The sequence below is a fragment of the Mesoplodon bidens genome, assembly GCF_964165515.1.
Source record: "Mesoplodon bidens genome assembly, chromosome: 13".
In the NCBI taxonomy this organism is placed as follows: Eukaryota; Metazoa; Chordata; class Mammalia; order Artiodactyla; family Ziphiidae; genus Mesoplodon; species Mesoplodon bidens.
In genome coordinates this window covers 9,029,989-9,045,841 of record NC_138169.1, presented here as the reverse complement: position 1 = coordinate 9,045,841, position 15,853 = coordinate 9,029,989, and the positions used below count along the sequence as shown (strand labels likewise).

General features: G+C 42.4%; 1 protein-coding gene across 1 annotated transcript in view; it reads right to left on the bottom strand.

Annotated features, from left to right (window-relative positions):
- Nucleotides 1-10,200, bottom strand: part of ATP2A2 (ATPase sarcoplasmic/endoplasmic reticulum Ca2+ transporting 2) — a 62,768-nt gene extending 52,568 nt beyond the window's left edge. Inside the window, exons 1-4 of the mRNA XM_081253177.1 lie at nucleotides 9,491-10,200; nucleotides 8,778-8,795; nucleotides 8,610-8,692; nucleotides 681-785 (exon numbers count right to left, since the gene is read on the bottom strand). Coding sequence (XP_081109303.1) covers nucleotides 681-785; nucleotides 8,610-8,692; nucleotides 8,778-8,795; nucleotides 9,491-9,608 — 324 coding nt within the window. The 5' untranslated portion in view covers nucleotides 9,609-10,200. The remainder of the gene's footprint in view (nucleotides 1-680; nucleotides 786-8,609; nucleotides 8,693-8,777; nucleotides 8,796-9,490) is intronic.
- Between the last annotated feature and the right edge of the window lie 5,653 nt (nucleotides 10,201-15,853).

Here is a 15,853-nt window from a genome sequence, read left to right as displayed (position 1 = left end):
AGCCACCGCACTGCAACGAAGAGTAGCCCCCGCTCACCGCAACTAGAGGAAGCCTGCACACAGCAAAGAAGACCCAACGCAGCCAAAAGTAAAAAGATGAATGTGAAATATTAGTCTGGGTTTGTTAAAATATATCAAAAACAAAAACCTAACATCCACAGTCTTAAAAAAGTTAAATTCGCAAACTAGCTATCTGCAGAACACCAATCATGCAAATATGGGGCAGACGTGTGATCCCGTTACGTTTCTGTAGTAAAATTAGCTTCCATTCTGTGAATAAGAAAGGCCTGGGTACTGGGCAGTTAAGGGAAAATAGCCAGGAATATGCTCTGAAGGTAAAATTATTTAGGATTTAAACAATTTTTATAGCTAAATACACACACACACCCCAAGGAGAATGAAAGTTTTTCATAGGAAGCAGCTAGAAAACATAAAGAGAATACTGGTTGTCAAATTTTCTGGTTTTCCTTAAGTAGCTTCTTTATCCACTGTTCTTAATTCCATGCTACCATGAAGGATGAGCAATTTTAACAGCAAAGTATATATGCATGAGGTCTAAAATTTTGCCATTAAATAAATTAACAGATAAAAAACACATGTAGTCCCACAGATTATTTTAACACAGTTTAAATCACTTACGTAAATTACCAAAATCTTGCACTGCAGGAATTTTTGCTTACCTGCCATACACCCACAATTGCATTGGCTACTAATATAAGTAAAATCACAAAGGGTTCTACAAAAGCTGTAATTGTTTCTTCACCTTCTTCAAACCAAGCCAAAACCTAAAAGAGAAATGGCATGCATTAGAATTGTAATGTGTTCTTACAACAAAAGTGGCTGGCATTAAAGGAATTATGATACATAAAATCTCTTTTCTTACTATCCTTAGAAACAAAAGGTAGCAAAATGTAATGACATAAACGACAAGCTTATATCTTGTTCCCAATAATTCTTAAGACTCAAAACTATAAACTTCTTAATAATACCCTTAAGAACTAATTTATTTTTTCATGTAATAATTGGTTTAAAATCCAAAACAAATACTTTTGGGAACTAAATCCCATTCATTTTCTGTGTATATTTTTCAAAAGAAATAAAACAAATTCCTGATTTTGTTAAAGCAAAAGGCAATCATGAAACTTTGTTAATTTGGTTAATATTCACATCAAACAATACCTATGTGGCACAAATTCATAGTAAAAACAACTTAATCATTGACTCAAAATTAGAGTATATAAACTGCTAATGTCCCACATATTTTTAGTGGTGTTGCTGAAGGTCATTACTGCAAGGTTGTTCTGCGATCAGGATGTATTTTGAAGGTTATCCTCCATATGATATCTAGTATAGGAACACAGCACTTCAGAGATGACATAAATCCAAAAATGTTATACCTGGGCACAGAACACTGTCCCAAGAAAAATGAGCAGAGAATTAACTTCTAGCTCACACAAGCCACACTGTACTTTCTAACCGAGCAACCCTAAGAAGAGAGAATCCAACACAATGAATCTTAAAATAAACAACATAGTAAAAGAGGCATCTAAATGGTTAAAAATTTAACAACCAATTTTTGTGGAAAACTGCCAATCCAAAAAGGATGTTAAAGGTATCTTATGATACAGCCTGGGAGGTAAGATTTGCCTTTGCCTTTTAACACTGCTTAAAATGTTTGTATATTCCACAATGAAATCTTTTCTTTAAAAGATCTATTCAGTAAACAATGAAAGCACCATTTCTGATACTTTTTAATATTGTCAGATATGATGTATGGCAATAATGAAGCCATCTGACGACTACATTTTTATCTAGAGGAATACTATAAAGTGAGCTTTGATACAAACAGCAAACAACCAGAAAGATTAAGGCAAGACCCAACATGAATTTTGCAAGTAAACGAGGGTAACGATGAATTAACAACAAATATCAATTTGTTAGGCAGCTATGCTCACCACTATACCACCAACAAAAGAAATATCAATTTGAGCAGGAAAAAAACCAGGAGACCCAAGGCCAGGTCCTGAAAGACGCCAATCACCACCGACAGCTAATGAACCAGGGCAAGCAGAACACCAGAATGAATATAAATTGTTCCTGCAAGCTTTCAGCTGGGCATTCCTGGTGTTAAGGCCAGGCCTAATGGCAGGATGAAAACTTCTCTAGGAAGTTATAAATTTTGATAGATGCAAGATCACAGCTGCTTTGATACTAGCCTTTCAAACATTTGCCAAGGAGAGCCTATCAGAAATAAGAAACTTAATTAGCTCTTGGGGGAGAAAAATTGCTCAACTTGAAGAGTAACTAGGACCTTTAGAAAAGGTCAGTGAGGCATTAGCAACTCTAAGATAAGCTTCACACCTTGTTAAAGCGGGTATGAATTTCCCTCTTGGCAGCTAGGCCTGAGGAACAAACTTAAAGCAATATCCCACATAAGCTGGAACAAAGGAAAAGACTAAAGCAAGCAAGCAAGCAGTGACAGGACTATCAAAGCAAACCTCTACTTTTCAAGAGATGTGTGGTTCCTTTGCACAAGTGGTATTTATCAATAATGCAATAACCCTCATCTGTATTATGTAGTAGCCTTTTCTTCCATTATGTGACTTTAAATGTTTATGTGTAAGAAACACAGGCATTCATAGTTATTTGAGGGTTCTGTACAATGTATAATTACTGCCTGATGAGAAACTAGTGGGCAAATCTCTTAGTGAGGAAGGACAGTGCTGAACCTACTTAACACCGACAACTACCAATTTTCTAATATTTAAAAAAATATTTTGAAACCCACAAATAACCCAAAGAATTAAGTGCTACAACTCAAAATAAAGATGAATCGTATTTCATTTACTGCTAAGAACCAATCCAGTCAATCATGTTCAAACCACATGGTGCAGTCCTTCATGATTTTGTTCTATTGAAAAGAAAACCTCTCTTGTGTAAATGGGAAAATGATGCTGACCGATGGAAGATCCCATGAGATGGGGAAGGGGGTAGTGAAGAGAGAAACTGGATGAGTGACAAATTATTATGTCTTATTAGCATTATAGTACAGTCAGTTCATAATTATGGTTACCAGAAGTTATACAAAATATACAGGGGGCAGAGAGAATGTTTCTAAAAAATCTTTGAGAAAAGGTTGAATATAAAGGATTGTCTGTTTGTATTTCCTTTTGTTGACTATTCTATCCCCAGGGGTCTAGAAGACTCTGTTACATAGTTGACGCTCACTATATATTTATTGAATAAATGCATGAATAAACAAAACAAAATCTCATACAACGTCTAAGGTACAAGTCCCTACCTGGCAGTCTATGAACTTAAACATTAAGAGAGCAAAAAGGTAACCAACCTCATTAACAATATCAAAGGGAAGTGGAAGGAAAAGCTACTGCAGTATAATTTTAGGCATAGTGTTTCTTCTTTCTTTGCTTTGCACTATTAATACAGTAACAGTACTTCTGGGGCTTACAGTATCCAGCTACAGCAAGTTCAAAAGTTTCAAACCTGTCAATCCTATTCAAAGTAAACACTTGCTAGGTTACTTTATTTATTTAATGTAAAATTTTTTTTTATTTTACTTTATTTAATTCCCTGACCAGGGATCGAACCTGGGTCCTGGCAGTGAAAGCAGAGTCCTAACCACTGGAAATTCCCTTGCTAGGTTACTTTAGACAGGGTAGGATATCTTCTAATTGTTATATGGAAGACTGATCTGTGTATATCACCATAACTTCTGAGAGTACAGCCGAAAGGTGCCAGACAGCAAGGTTTAATGAATTAAGCAAATTTTAATCCAAGGTAAAAAGGGATGTTCTGGTATAAACCAGGAGACAGTCATGGTACCATGACTCAGTTATCTACACGTTAGGATAATGTGCAGAGCTCTTAACAAGAACATAAGAAGAAAATGAGAGATCATAAGCACATTCTTAAGACTGAGGGTCTTAAAACATGTATCAGGTCTGCATTCCTCCTTGTATCCTTAGAAATTTGCAATGCCTTAGGGCACTCAAACATTTGTTCAGTGAAGGAAAAAATTTACATCAAGAAATTTAAAAAGAGGAAACAGAAATAAGAAAGTATCACCAACAAGTGTCACAGCAATTTTCTGAGGTGAGAAACAAAAATTCTTTCAGCCATTATAAAAAGAATAGTATGAATTAGACTATAGATTCTCTTGTGAACCAGACATAAAGCTTATGTGAAAACACTCTTCAATATTTTCAGATCTGAAAATAGTCTTCTTTAAAAGAAAACAAAAAACCCCATACACATTCACCTTTCAAACCATATTTTAAAGACAGGCTCTAAATAAATTACTTAAACCAATCAGTAAACTGCCCATTTTGTCCTTCAAAATAATTAAAAGAAAACACAGGAAAAATTTTAAATCACTACATTATCAAATACTTCTTGAATATATCTTACTGAGAAAACCAAAGTAAACAAATTTCATGTATTTTGAAAATGCTATCAACACAAACTCATCCAAATATTTGTTAAATCAAAAGCACTAACCTGGGACTTCCCTAGTGGCGCAGTGCTTAAGAATCCGCCTACCAATGCAGGGGACACAGGTTTGAGCCCTGGTCCGGGAAGATCCCACATGCCGCGGAGCAACTAAGCCCGTGAGCCACAGCTAGTGAGCCACAGCTACTGAGCCTGCACTCTAGAGCCCGCGAGCCACAATTGCTGAGCCTGCGTGCTGCAACTATTGAAGCCCACGCACCTAGAGTCCGTACCCCGCAACAAGAGAAGCCACCGCAATGGGAAGCCCGCACACCACAACGAAGAGTAGCCCCCGCTCGCTGCAACTAGAGAAAGCCCGCGCGCACAGCAACGAAGACCCAACGCAGCCAAAAATAAATAAATAAAAAACAAATTAATTAATTAAAGAAAAGAAGCACTAACCTAGGTTCTAAAAGGCATTAAGAACCCCTTCAGGGGCTTCCCTGGTGGCGCAGTGGTTGGGAGTCTGCCTGCTGGTGCAGGGGACACGGGTTCGAGCCCTGGTCCGGGAGGATCCCACATGCCGCAGAGCGGCTGGGCCCGTGAGCCACAACTACTGAGCCTGCGCGTCTGGAGCCTGTGCTCCGCAGCAGGAGAGGCTGTGATAGTGAGAGGCCCGCGCACCGCGATGAAGAGTGGCCCCCGCTTGCCACAACTAGAGAAGGCCCTTGCACGGAGACGAAGACCCAACACAGCAAAAATAAATAAATTAATTAATAAACTCCTACCCCCAACATCTAAAAAAAAAAAAAAGAAAATGCCTCCCTAAAAAAAGAACCCCTTCAAAGGTTCCAGTAGGAAAAAAAGACAAATTATTCAAATGTAAATCAAAGTTGAGAAGTGCCCTGGCCTAAGAAAGTTTTATTAGCATTTTAGGGTCAATCTAAGTAGCTGAGATAGGAAAATGGGGGTGAAGGGTAGAGAAGCTTATGCAAATTGTGTTACCAGAGAGAACTTTATGATTCTGACAGATGAGACAAATATGGTCCTCAAGCTCACTTCCTTCAGGTAACTGTCACCTTAGATGCCTCTCCTGACTGCCCTATTTGAAAACTGCACTCCTTCCACAGGCTCCCCTATTCCGCCACCACCAACCATGTTATTTTTTTCCACAGCACTATCTCCAATACAACAGTTTATTATATATTTTACTTTTATCTGTCTCCACTAGAACATCAGCTCCAGGTAAGAGACCGTGTATTTCATTCCATGCTGTATCCCCAGTGTTTGTGCCATGTACCTAAGGTGCTCAATTCCTAACAAAGCAGGGAAGAGAGAAAAGAACAGGAATTTCAGTTAAGCAACCATATGATGTGTTATAGGAAGGGCAAAGTTGGTGAACAAGGGGGATGGAAAGAAAAAGTGAAAAGGATAGGAAGGTACTGAATGTCAAGTTAAGGAATTCTAATGTTACTTCACATACAATGGGAGATATTTAGCTCACCTCTTCCAATCCAAGTGACAAGTTAATTAAACTTTATCCCTACAGGTCACAAGTATAAAACATTAATGCTGTTTCCTACTTTCTGCCAACGCAAAATATTAACGATGGTTAACAGTTTACTACTTAGATATTTGAAATATATCACTAAAGCCTAGTATTTCTTAACTTGAGCAGAACCTGATGATGTATCATATATAGATTATAAAAACTGCCTATCTGCTTCTCCAAAAGAGCATGTATATTTTACCATTTTTCCTTTTAAACGAATAGGAATGAACTGACTACCACAAAAAACTCAGTGCTCTTTGCAAAGGTAAAGAAATGTGGAATGAAAAGGGTCAAGCATAATGTAGCAGTAGTGCTAATCCCACATGAAGAAAATCAACAAGTTTTATATCTGCAATTTCTTGATCAAACAAATCAAAGCAAATTAAGTTACAGTACTTCCTAAACAATAAATGTTTAAACTTTTCTGTTTAGCAACCCATAAAATAAAAATGTTAACATAGTTCATTTCCTAAGCAATAACTCCATGTAGTTACCAAAAAGGTAACCCAAATTTCAACTCCAAAATATAGCTCTAAAAAGCTATGAACAGCCAACATCCTACCTTACAACAAAATTAAAGCTTTTATTTAAAAACCCGTTTGAGGGAATTCCCTGGCACTCCAGTGGTTAGGATTCGGGGCTTTCACTGCTGCAGCCGAGTTCATTCCCTGATCAGGGAACTACAGATACTGCAAGCTGTGCAGCACAGCCAAAAAATAAAATAGAATAATAATAATAATAATAATAATAATAAAAACATTTGAAAATGCCCAGAAGATTTAAACTCCTTACTTCAAAGTAAAACTCACATCATTATTTCAAAATATTAATATAAAGTCACTCAAACTGGCCACTCAAGAGATCCTATACAACCCAAATAGTCAATAGCTTGTCTACTGGAAATAATGCCACCGATGTTACAACACTGCCTTAAATTACACACACAAAATAACGCAATAAAAATTTATTTTATCTTTTCTTGTATATAGCAGCTGATTAACTTCTAAGAGATCCCCGATGACCTTATTGAAGCCCAGTATTAAAACTACCAAGCTTGAGACTATTTTAAAACTATGTAGCCAGCTTAAACATAAACATTATACTACCTCAAACACATTATTCGTTTTGTTCCACGACAATGTATTGAAACTTATTAATCAAACAGCTCTATTCCTTTATCTGAATTGGTAAAGCAGCAGCCACTTACTGAAGGGGAATTTTTTTTAACCAACCAAGAAAAACAGACACGTATAAGGTATGGAGTGATTAATTCAGGATGCTTAATGATTTGCTATGATACTCTCTTAATTTTATTCGATGAAAACAGTAGAAAACATTCGTGAGGCATTAATTATTAACGGCTACACATCACTTGGCTAACATGGCATGACATATTAAAGTCTCATGGCAGAATCTGCGTAGAGAAACTCCAAAAAAGTTCACCTCTTGCCAATTTTTTCCCTTCACCTAAAGTAAAGAAGTGCCCACTGCTTCGTGTATTTACTTCTCAAAATAGCCCTCTAGGGTAAGGTTGTCAATAAAGACAGAGGTAGATCCCTGAGGCGTGCATGCTTACAAACACACAAAAATGAAACCTTGAAGCTGTGTCAAGTTTGCAAAGCCTGAAACAAGTTACCGCACTGAGTGAATTTCACTTCCCATCTTGGTTTTTATAAGAATAAAATACTGTACTTTAAGAACAAAAGGCATCTCATGCTGTTAGGATTAGGAACATCTGTGTCCTATTCATGACCATTTTTAGGAAAACTTCGAAGTCCAATGCCCAAGAAAAAAAATGCAATAATCAATATTGAACACACAAAAAATGTTAATAATAACCTAGAATTATCCTTTCCAACCCCCATCACCTTTCTTCTGCTGTTCTTTGCATTTCACCAGTTTCTTAGCAACCATACAGGACTCAAGCTGGTAAGCACATAGAAAACATGAAAAAAGTTTTTTGTTTTTTTTTTCTTTTAAGATCTAGAACCAATTGTACTAAACCTTGTTCTCTCAACCTAGGAGCCACTCAAGACAGGGGTCCAATTTAGATAAATATACCACCCTAAAGGTCAGTGACCAAATTTGGTCAACAGTGGTGCCATCACTGCCGTCATCATTCTTGTCACTGTCAGAAACAACTGTCACCTTGCCATTACCAGGAAGGGAGAGCAACTGGAATATTCCTTTTGTAAGTTCTATTTACAGACTACAAAGAGCCCAACATCATCTTAGTATGATCTTACACAACGGAAGAACCCGAAACAGAAAAGGCCTTCCAATAAAGAACTTTTTGATATTAAAAGCTGATAAAACACGAGAATTTGTAAGACCCTGCCTGCCGCATTTGCGAACAATTTCTAACTGCACTGCCAATGTCAGACATCCATTTATTTTCTGTACGCGAATGGCTTCAAATGTTTTATTTATAAATTTAAAATACCTAGGGAATCAAAAAAAAAAACACCCCCCCAAAACCCCACACGAAACATAAAGAAACAGCTTAAATCTCCAAATATAATGTTCTCACTCAATAGACATTTGTTTCCTGGTTTTTCATCTATGGTATAGTCTCAACTTTTTGGAAAATAAATTTCTTTATACTTACAAAAGATATACATGCTGCCAACAATAAAATTCTAACTAGTAAGTCTTCAAACTGCTCAATCACAAGTTCCAGCAAGGTTTTTCCTGTTAGAAACAAACATATCTGTTGTAAATGTCATCTTAAGATCAGCACACAAAGTGGGGGAGGAAACGTGTTAAGATTACTCACCTTCTTCAGCCGGTAACTCTGTAGAATGTAGAAATTCACCAGGCAACGTGTCAAGAGGGGGGAAAAAAAACATTTTAGCACTCTGTCTTTACGGAAAGAATTACTAAATTATCACTGTCTTTGAAAGACGCACCTATATGAACATTCAACCATATTTAACAGAAATCATACCAAAATGGTACCCCAAGAAAATATGCAGTATTTGTTGATCTACTCCAAAACGTGAAATCTCATCACCACCTAAGCAAGGCTCCTGAAACAAGGAGTCATTTCAGCTCTGACACCACTTCTGCCAGATGTGTAACTCTGAGTAGTACAAGAACGGTCAGAGGCATTCTCAACTACAACGCCTCATAAACCGGGTAGGGACGAGAAAATGTCTCGCAGGGCTCAACCCAGATGCAGGAGGCTCATCCCTCCCTCCGCCGGGGCCAGCTGCTGCTGGTGAGAAGCCGCGGAGCTAGCTGCGTGCGGGGAAGGTCAAGGGCTGGAGCCACGAGGAAGTCGAGAGGAGGCGCAGACCCGACGCCGGCGCCCCCAGCCTGCAACCCCTCTCCCGCGGGGCCGGCGCGCGGGCTCAACCCGCCGCCTGCAGCCCTAGGCAGGCGCGGAGCCGAGACCCACGAGGTGGAGCTCGGTCAGCCATCTTTCCTGGCTCTCGGGCCCGCGCCTAGCCGCGCGGCGCCGCTGCAGCCCCGGCGCCGGGCACCTACCGTTGGAGCCCCATCTCTCCTTGAGCCTCTTGACCTGCTCCAGGCTCAGCCCTGTGCTCTCGTTGACGCCGAAGTAACCCAGCACTTCCTCTACCGTCTTTGTGTGCGCGTTCTCCATGGCTGCGGGGGCCCGGCCGGCCTCGCCTCCAGTCCCCGCGGCCTCCTCGCCTCCGCCTCGCACTCGGGCCGCGGGCTCGTGCCACCCCGGGCGCCCAGGCGCGGACTGGCCTCTTCCCCCTCCTTCTCCTACTCCGGCCGCTTCCGCCTCGCCGGGCGCTGAATCACCCCGCGCCCCTTCCCCCAGCAACCGCCCCTCTCGCAGCCCGGCCCTCGCCGGCGACCGCCCCGGGCACAGCTGGACGGTGGGGGGGCTTCCCGACCCTCCCTCCCCTCGTCAGAAGGGAGGGCCTCCTTCACCCTCAAACGCCCGCCGGGAGTGCAGGCCGCGGCCCCTAGGCCCCCTCCCCGTTCTCCTGAGGTGATTCTCGGCCCCGCCCGGGCCGGAGGAAGGGGCGCTCGGCCGACCCCTGAGAGCGGAACGGAGCAACGGAGAAGAGCCGGCGGGGTGATGCGCGGCGCGCTCGCCCTGTCCCCTCAGCTCTGCACCCCCGACAGCAGTGAAGGAAACCGCAGCGGAGGGGAAGGAGGTGGCGTCGGGGACGGCTCCGCGGCGGCTGCTCTAATAGCATTTATCCGCCGCTGCCTCCCCTCTCGCCGCCGCCGCGGCATGTGGACGCCGCTCATTGGCCGAGAGGGCCCAGCGCGGCGCGGGAGGCGCGGCCCCGCCCCCTCCCTCAGGCTCCCTCCCTCCTGCGCGACTTGCGCCCACGCGGCCGCGCAAGCCCCGCCTCCTCCCGCGCACCGCCCCCAGGAACCCGGATCGAAGCCGGCGTGCCCGCGCCCTGCGCGCTCTGACCGGCTGTTCGGCGGAGAGCCCTCGGCCTTTCTTTGCCTAATGCGGATGTCGCTTCCCGCCCGGCTCGACCACCTGTAGACGTAGAACCCAGGGAGGTGGAGGGCTTACGTGGGCTCCATGCATTCGCTGCCCCAAGGGAACTGCCTACCCTTTAGAGTCGGCCTCGGGTTGGGGTGGGTGATTGGGAAGGCGAGGCCGAGGAACCTTACGAACTCGGTCGGCGCAGAGCTTCAACGAAGCGCGCTGAGGTTGGTGTCCTTGGCTCGTCCCCTTGCCCTCCACCCCCCAGGGCCGCACTCTGCAACCCAATCTGTGTACTTCAGAGCCCCTCTTAGGAACCGAGGGGAGGAATTCCGCAGTTCACTTCCCACACGGCCAAAATCCCTCATCTGTCGCTTCAGGAACACCGCATTCCACATTGTTTTTAATATCCCACACAGCCTTTGATAACATGTCTGCATGGAAGTCACAGATTACGCTACTGTAACTGCTAAATAAGCGAGAGTTGTGCTAGAAGGTGCCTCGCTTGGGCATTGATTAAGGCTATTTTCTAGACTGCCCCTTTCCCCAATAGGGGAAAAAAGGACTTTAATCCAAAAATCTATTCTTAAACCACAGATAATTTGCTCTTGAGGTCTGTAGAAAACCTACCTCAACAAGGACCTACAGTATAGCACAAGGAACTCTTCTCAATATTCTGTAATAACCTAAATGGGAAAAGAATCGGAGAAAAAAACACATATATATATGTATATATATATATAACTAAATCACTTAACTGTACACCTGAAACTAACACAACATTGTAAATCAACTATACGCTAATACAAAATAAAAAGTAAATTAAAAAAACAGAAAACCTATGTAACAGCAAGATAAAGAGAATTTTGCCAATATCAAAAAATTAAACAGAGAAAGGGACCTTCGCATTGAATTCTTGAGCAAAAGGTGAACACATTCGCACCACAAAGGGCAGTTTTCTTAAGGGACTATGTTGCAGAATGAAGCATTTAGTCCACTTTTGTGTTTGGCTATGGTGTACCATCCACAGGAGCCAAGGCAGAACAAAAATCACCTCAGTTGTCCCAGATGGCTCAGCTTCAGGACTTAAAGTCCTTTAACAGATGCAAATCACAGTGCATTACCTAGCTGAAAAAATCAGGCACGTCATTTTATTTGTCATTTCGTTTAATTATTTCCAAGGAGTGGAGGCTGGTATACAGTTTTGATTGATACTTGGAAAAGGACCAACAAAACCCTACATGAAATAAACAAAAATTCTAGTGTATGGCAATGCACTAAGAGAAGCAAAGTGGAAACTGGTTAGGTCACAGGACTGGAGCCTCTTCCAGCAGGGACACGTGGCTGCACGGTGGGGGTGGGGGTGGTAATGGAGGACTGGTGGTTCTTTTCCCCCTCAGACCAGGTCTGCACCAGTTCTTACCAACTCTTCTGCCTCATCCCAGCGAGTGTAAAAGCACTCCAGGCAGGAGGATTGTTACCTTTCTCAGCCTGAAAATTATCTTGAGCATTTGACTTTGGATCTCCGTTCTGTGGCTTGGTCTCTGCCTGGGGTTGTAAGTGCTTCTGCTTCTTGAGCTTCTTGAGAGGTTCCTGATCTGTGCTTTTGTACTGAATGCTCTTCCCCAGATCTTCGAGCTCCTTGCTATTGTTCAGATCTCAGCTTACATGTTACCTCCTCAGAGATGTCTTGACTAAAAGGGCTACCCTCCCCAGTCACCCTCGCTATCACATTATTGTTTTATTTTCTTCACAGCACTTATCTCTGATGTTGTATTATTTGCTTAGCTGTTTACTGCCTGTCTCCCCCTACTAGGATGTAAGCTCCATGAGAACAGCATGTCTTGTCTAGCTTGTCCATCTCCAGGATATAGGAGTCCCCTGGTATACACTCATCATTTATTGAATGCCTACTATTTGAGTGAATGAAAGAGCCCCACCATCCCTGATCTATCAGTGACTTGCAAAAGGCCTGGCTTTGAGAGGACCTCAGCAAATTTTTGCTGAACTCAAGTTTATTGATTTCCAATGTGTGATGTAAACCAGAAGGCCTCTGAACTACTCACCTCATGTGAATGGCTGTGAAGGTTAGGTTTAAAACAAACAAACAGGGACTTCCCTGGTGGTCCAGTGGCTAAGACTCAGCACTCCCAATGCAGGGGGCCTGGGTTCGATCCCTGGTCAGGGAACTAGATCCCACGTGCTGCAACTAAAGATCCCGCGTGCGGCACCGAATTTCCTGCGTGCCGCAACTAAGACCCAGTGCAGACAAATAAGTAAATATTAAAAGCAGACAAACAAAAAACAAAGTGCGGCAGCATTTTAGGTTTCTCAGAGACGAGTAATGTCTAAGTTCACATTGGTTGTGTTACCAGACTGTTCTCTGCAAATCTTCTATTTCCTGGAGGTTGGAATACAGGTATTCCTTAACGTACCATGGGATTACGTCCTGATAAACCCATCATAAGTTGAAAATATCATAATTCGAAAATGTATGTAAGACACCTAACCTACTGAGCTTCATAGCTTAGTCTAGCCTACCTTCAACGTGCTCAGCACACATTAGCCTACAGTTGGGCAAAATCATCTAACACAAGACCTATTTTATAATAAAGTACTGAATATCTCATGTAATTTATTTAAAGTGAAAAACAGAATGGTTTTAAGTGTATCAGTGTTTACCTTTGTGATCTGCGCAGCTGATTGGGAGCTGCAGCTCGCTGCCGCTGCCCAGCATCTTAAGAGAGGATGGTACTGTGTGTTGATAGCCTGGGGAAAGATCAAAATTCAGTTTCTACTGAATGTGTATTGCTTTCGCACCATCTTGAAGTTGAAAAATTGTAGGTCAAACCATCATAAGTCAGGGATGGTCTGTATTCCCTTAAACTGAAACAGTGTGCTTTTCAGCCTGGGGTTGGCCCCTTCTGTATCACATACTCATTATGCCCTTGGTTCCTCAAGCCATTGGTGTCTCTGAAACCTGTTGTTTATTTATTTATTTATTTATTTTTATAATGGTCACAGTGGTTTCTTTTTTCTTTTTTAATTGGGGTATAGTTGCTTTACAATGTTCTGTTAGTTTCTGCTGTACAGTGAAGTGAATCAGCTATATTTATACATATATCCCTTCTGTTTTGGATTTGCTTCCCATTTAGGTCACCAAAGACCACTGAGTAGAGTTCCCTGTACTATACAGCAGGTTCTCATTAGTTATCTACTTTATACATATTAGTGTATATATGTCAATCCCAATCTCCCAGTTCATCCCACCCTCCTTCCCCCCTTGGTGTCCATACGTTTGTTTTCTACATCTGTGTCTCTATTTTTGCCTTTCAGTGGTTCATCTGTACCATTTTTCTATATTCCACATATATGCAATATACGATATTTGTTTTTCTGACTTACTTCCCTCTGTATGACAGTCTCTAGGTCCACCCACATCTTTACAAATGACCCAATTTCATTCCTTTTTACGGCTGAGTAATATTCCATTGTATATATGTACTACACCTTCTTTATCCATTCATCAGTCGATAGACATTTAGGTTGCTTCCATGACCTGGCTATTGTAATAGTGCTGCAATGAACATTGGGGTGAAACCTGTTATTTAGAGGTTGCCATAATTTAGCAAAACATAGCCTCCCAAAGGCAGAAAGATTTACTCTTATGTAGAAATAGACTTATGCTCAATGTATTTTATACACATGCTTCTTGTTAATAAGGTTAAACAAAGTAATAATGGGTTTTAGAAATACAGCTGACCCTTGAACAACACAGGTTTGAACTGTGTGGGTCCACTCACATGCATATTTTTTTCTATAATGAATACTGAAGTACTGTATGATCTGCCTGTGGTTGGTTGAATCCTCAGATTTGGAACTACAGATGTGGAGGAACTGTGTATGTGGGCCAACTCGGACTTTCAACCTCATGGAGCGTGGGCGCCTCTAAGCCCCCTGTTGTTCAAGGGTCAACTGTACTCTATTTTTCACCAAGGATTGTAGCTATTTTCAGTCGGTTGGGGACAGGGAGAGGAAAAAAGAGAAACTGTGATTCAGAAAGATGGATGATTTGATCAAAGAACCTCAGAGGAATTAATAAAGGAGGATATTATCTGGTAGTAGGCAGGCTGGTTTAAAAAGCTAGGTAGACAGAAAAGGCCCAGTAGAAAAGAATGACACGCTAACTTCCCAACGCTCTACAACCCTCCTGTAAGGCAATGGAGATGGTAAAAGGCAGTCTGTTCCATATTTGGACAGCTCTAATCATTAAAGCCATCTCATTCTGGGCTGAATCCACCTCCCACTAACAACTTCTCCTATACATTGGTTCTTGTTTAGCCCTTTGGAATAACTCTGAATAAGTTTAATCCCTCCTCTGTGTGCGCTCTCTTCCAGTACTTCAAGATATTTATTGTGCTTTTTTTGTTTGTTTGTTTTGTTTTGTTTTTTTTGTGGTATGCGGGCCTCTCACTGTTGTGGCCTCTCCCGTTGCGGAGCACAGGCTCCGGACGCGCAGGCTCAGCGGCCATGACTCACGGGCCCAGCCGCTCCGCGGCATGTGGGATCCTCCCGGACCAGGGCACGAACCCGTGTCCCCTGCATCAGCAGGTGGACTCTCAACCACTGCGCCACCAGGGAAGCCCTTATTGTGCTTTTTAAGAGTCTCTTTTCTCAGCTAAAAAGAACAGCTCTGTCTCTGAGCTGTGCCTTGTATAGCGGGAGTCTGCAACCCCTCAGCATCCTTGTCGTCCAGCCACGGAGACACCCAACACTGAAGACAGAAGTCTGAGAAGGATCTTGCGGTGGAGTTATCACTGTCCACCTTTGTTTCAGTGCTTTCCCCTGCACATTGTTGATTTGTGTTTTCAATTCAAAAATGAGCCCTGTATATATACACTACAGTCATTTAATCTTCCCATCATCTACTTGCACTGTTGATTCTTTTTTTTTTTTTTTTTTTTTGCGGTACACGGGCCTCTCACTGCTGTGGCCTCTCCCGCTGCACAGCACAGGTTCCGGACGCGCAGGTTCAGCGGCCATGGCTCACGGGCCCAGCCGCTCTGCGGCATGTGGGATCCTCCCGGACCGGGGCACGAACCCGTGTCCCCTGCATCGGCAGGCAGACTCTCAACCACTGCACCACCAGGGAAGCCCCCTGTTGATTCTTTTTAACCCAGGCACTGAACTCTGACTGTAATGGAATGTTCTCCTGTTCACTTTGGCCCATCTTTGCAGTCCGCTGTGGTCTTCTGGAGTCTTCAAGTGATGTTTTAGCCATATGCCCGAACTTGGGTTACACACAAATTTGATAAGCATGACTTCTGTCAACTGCTATGAATCAACCTGACTACAGGTCCCAAAGTCATGAAAGTAAAAATCTTGTAATGCACTCTCTTGCCTCCTTACCTCCCATAACACATTAT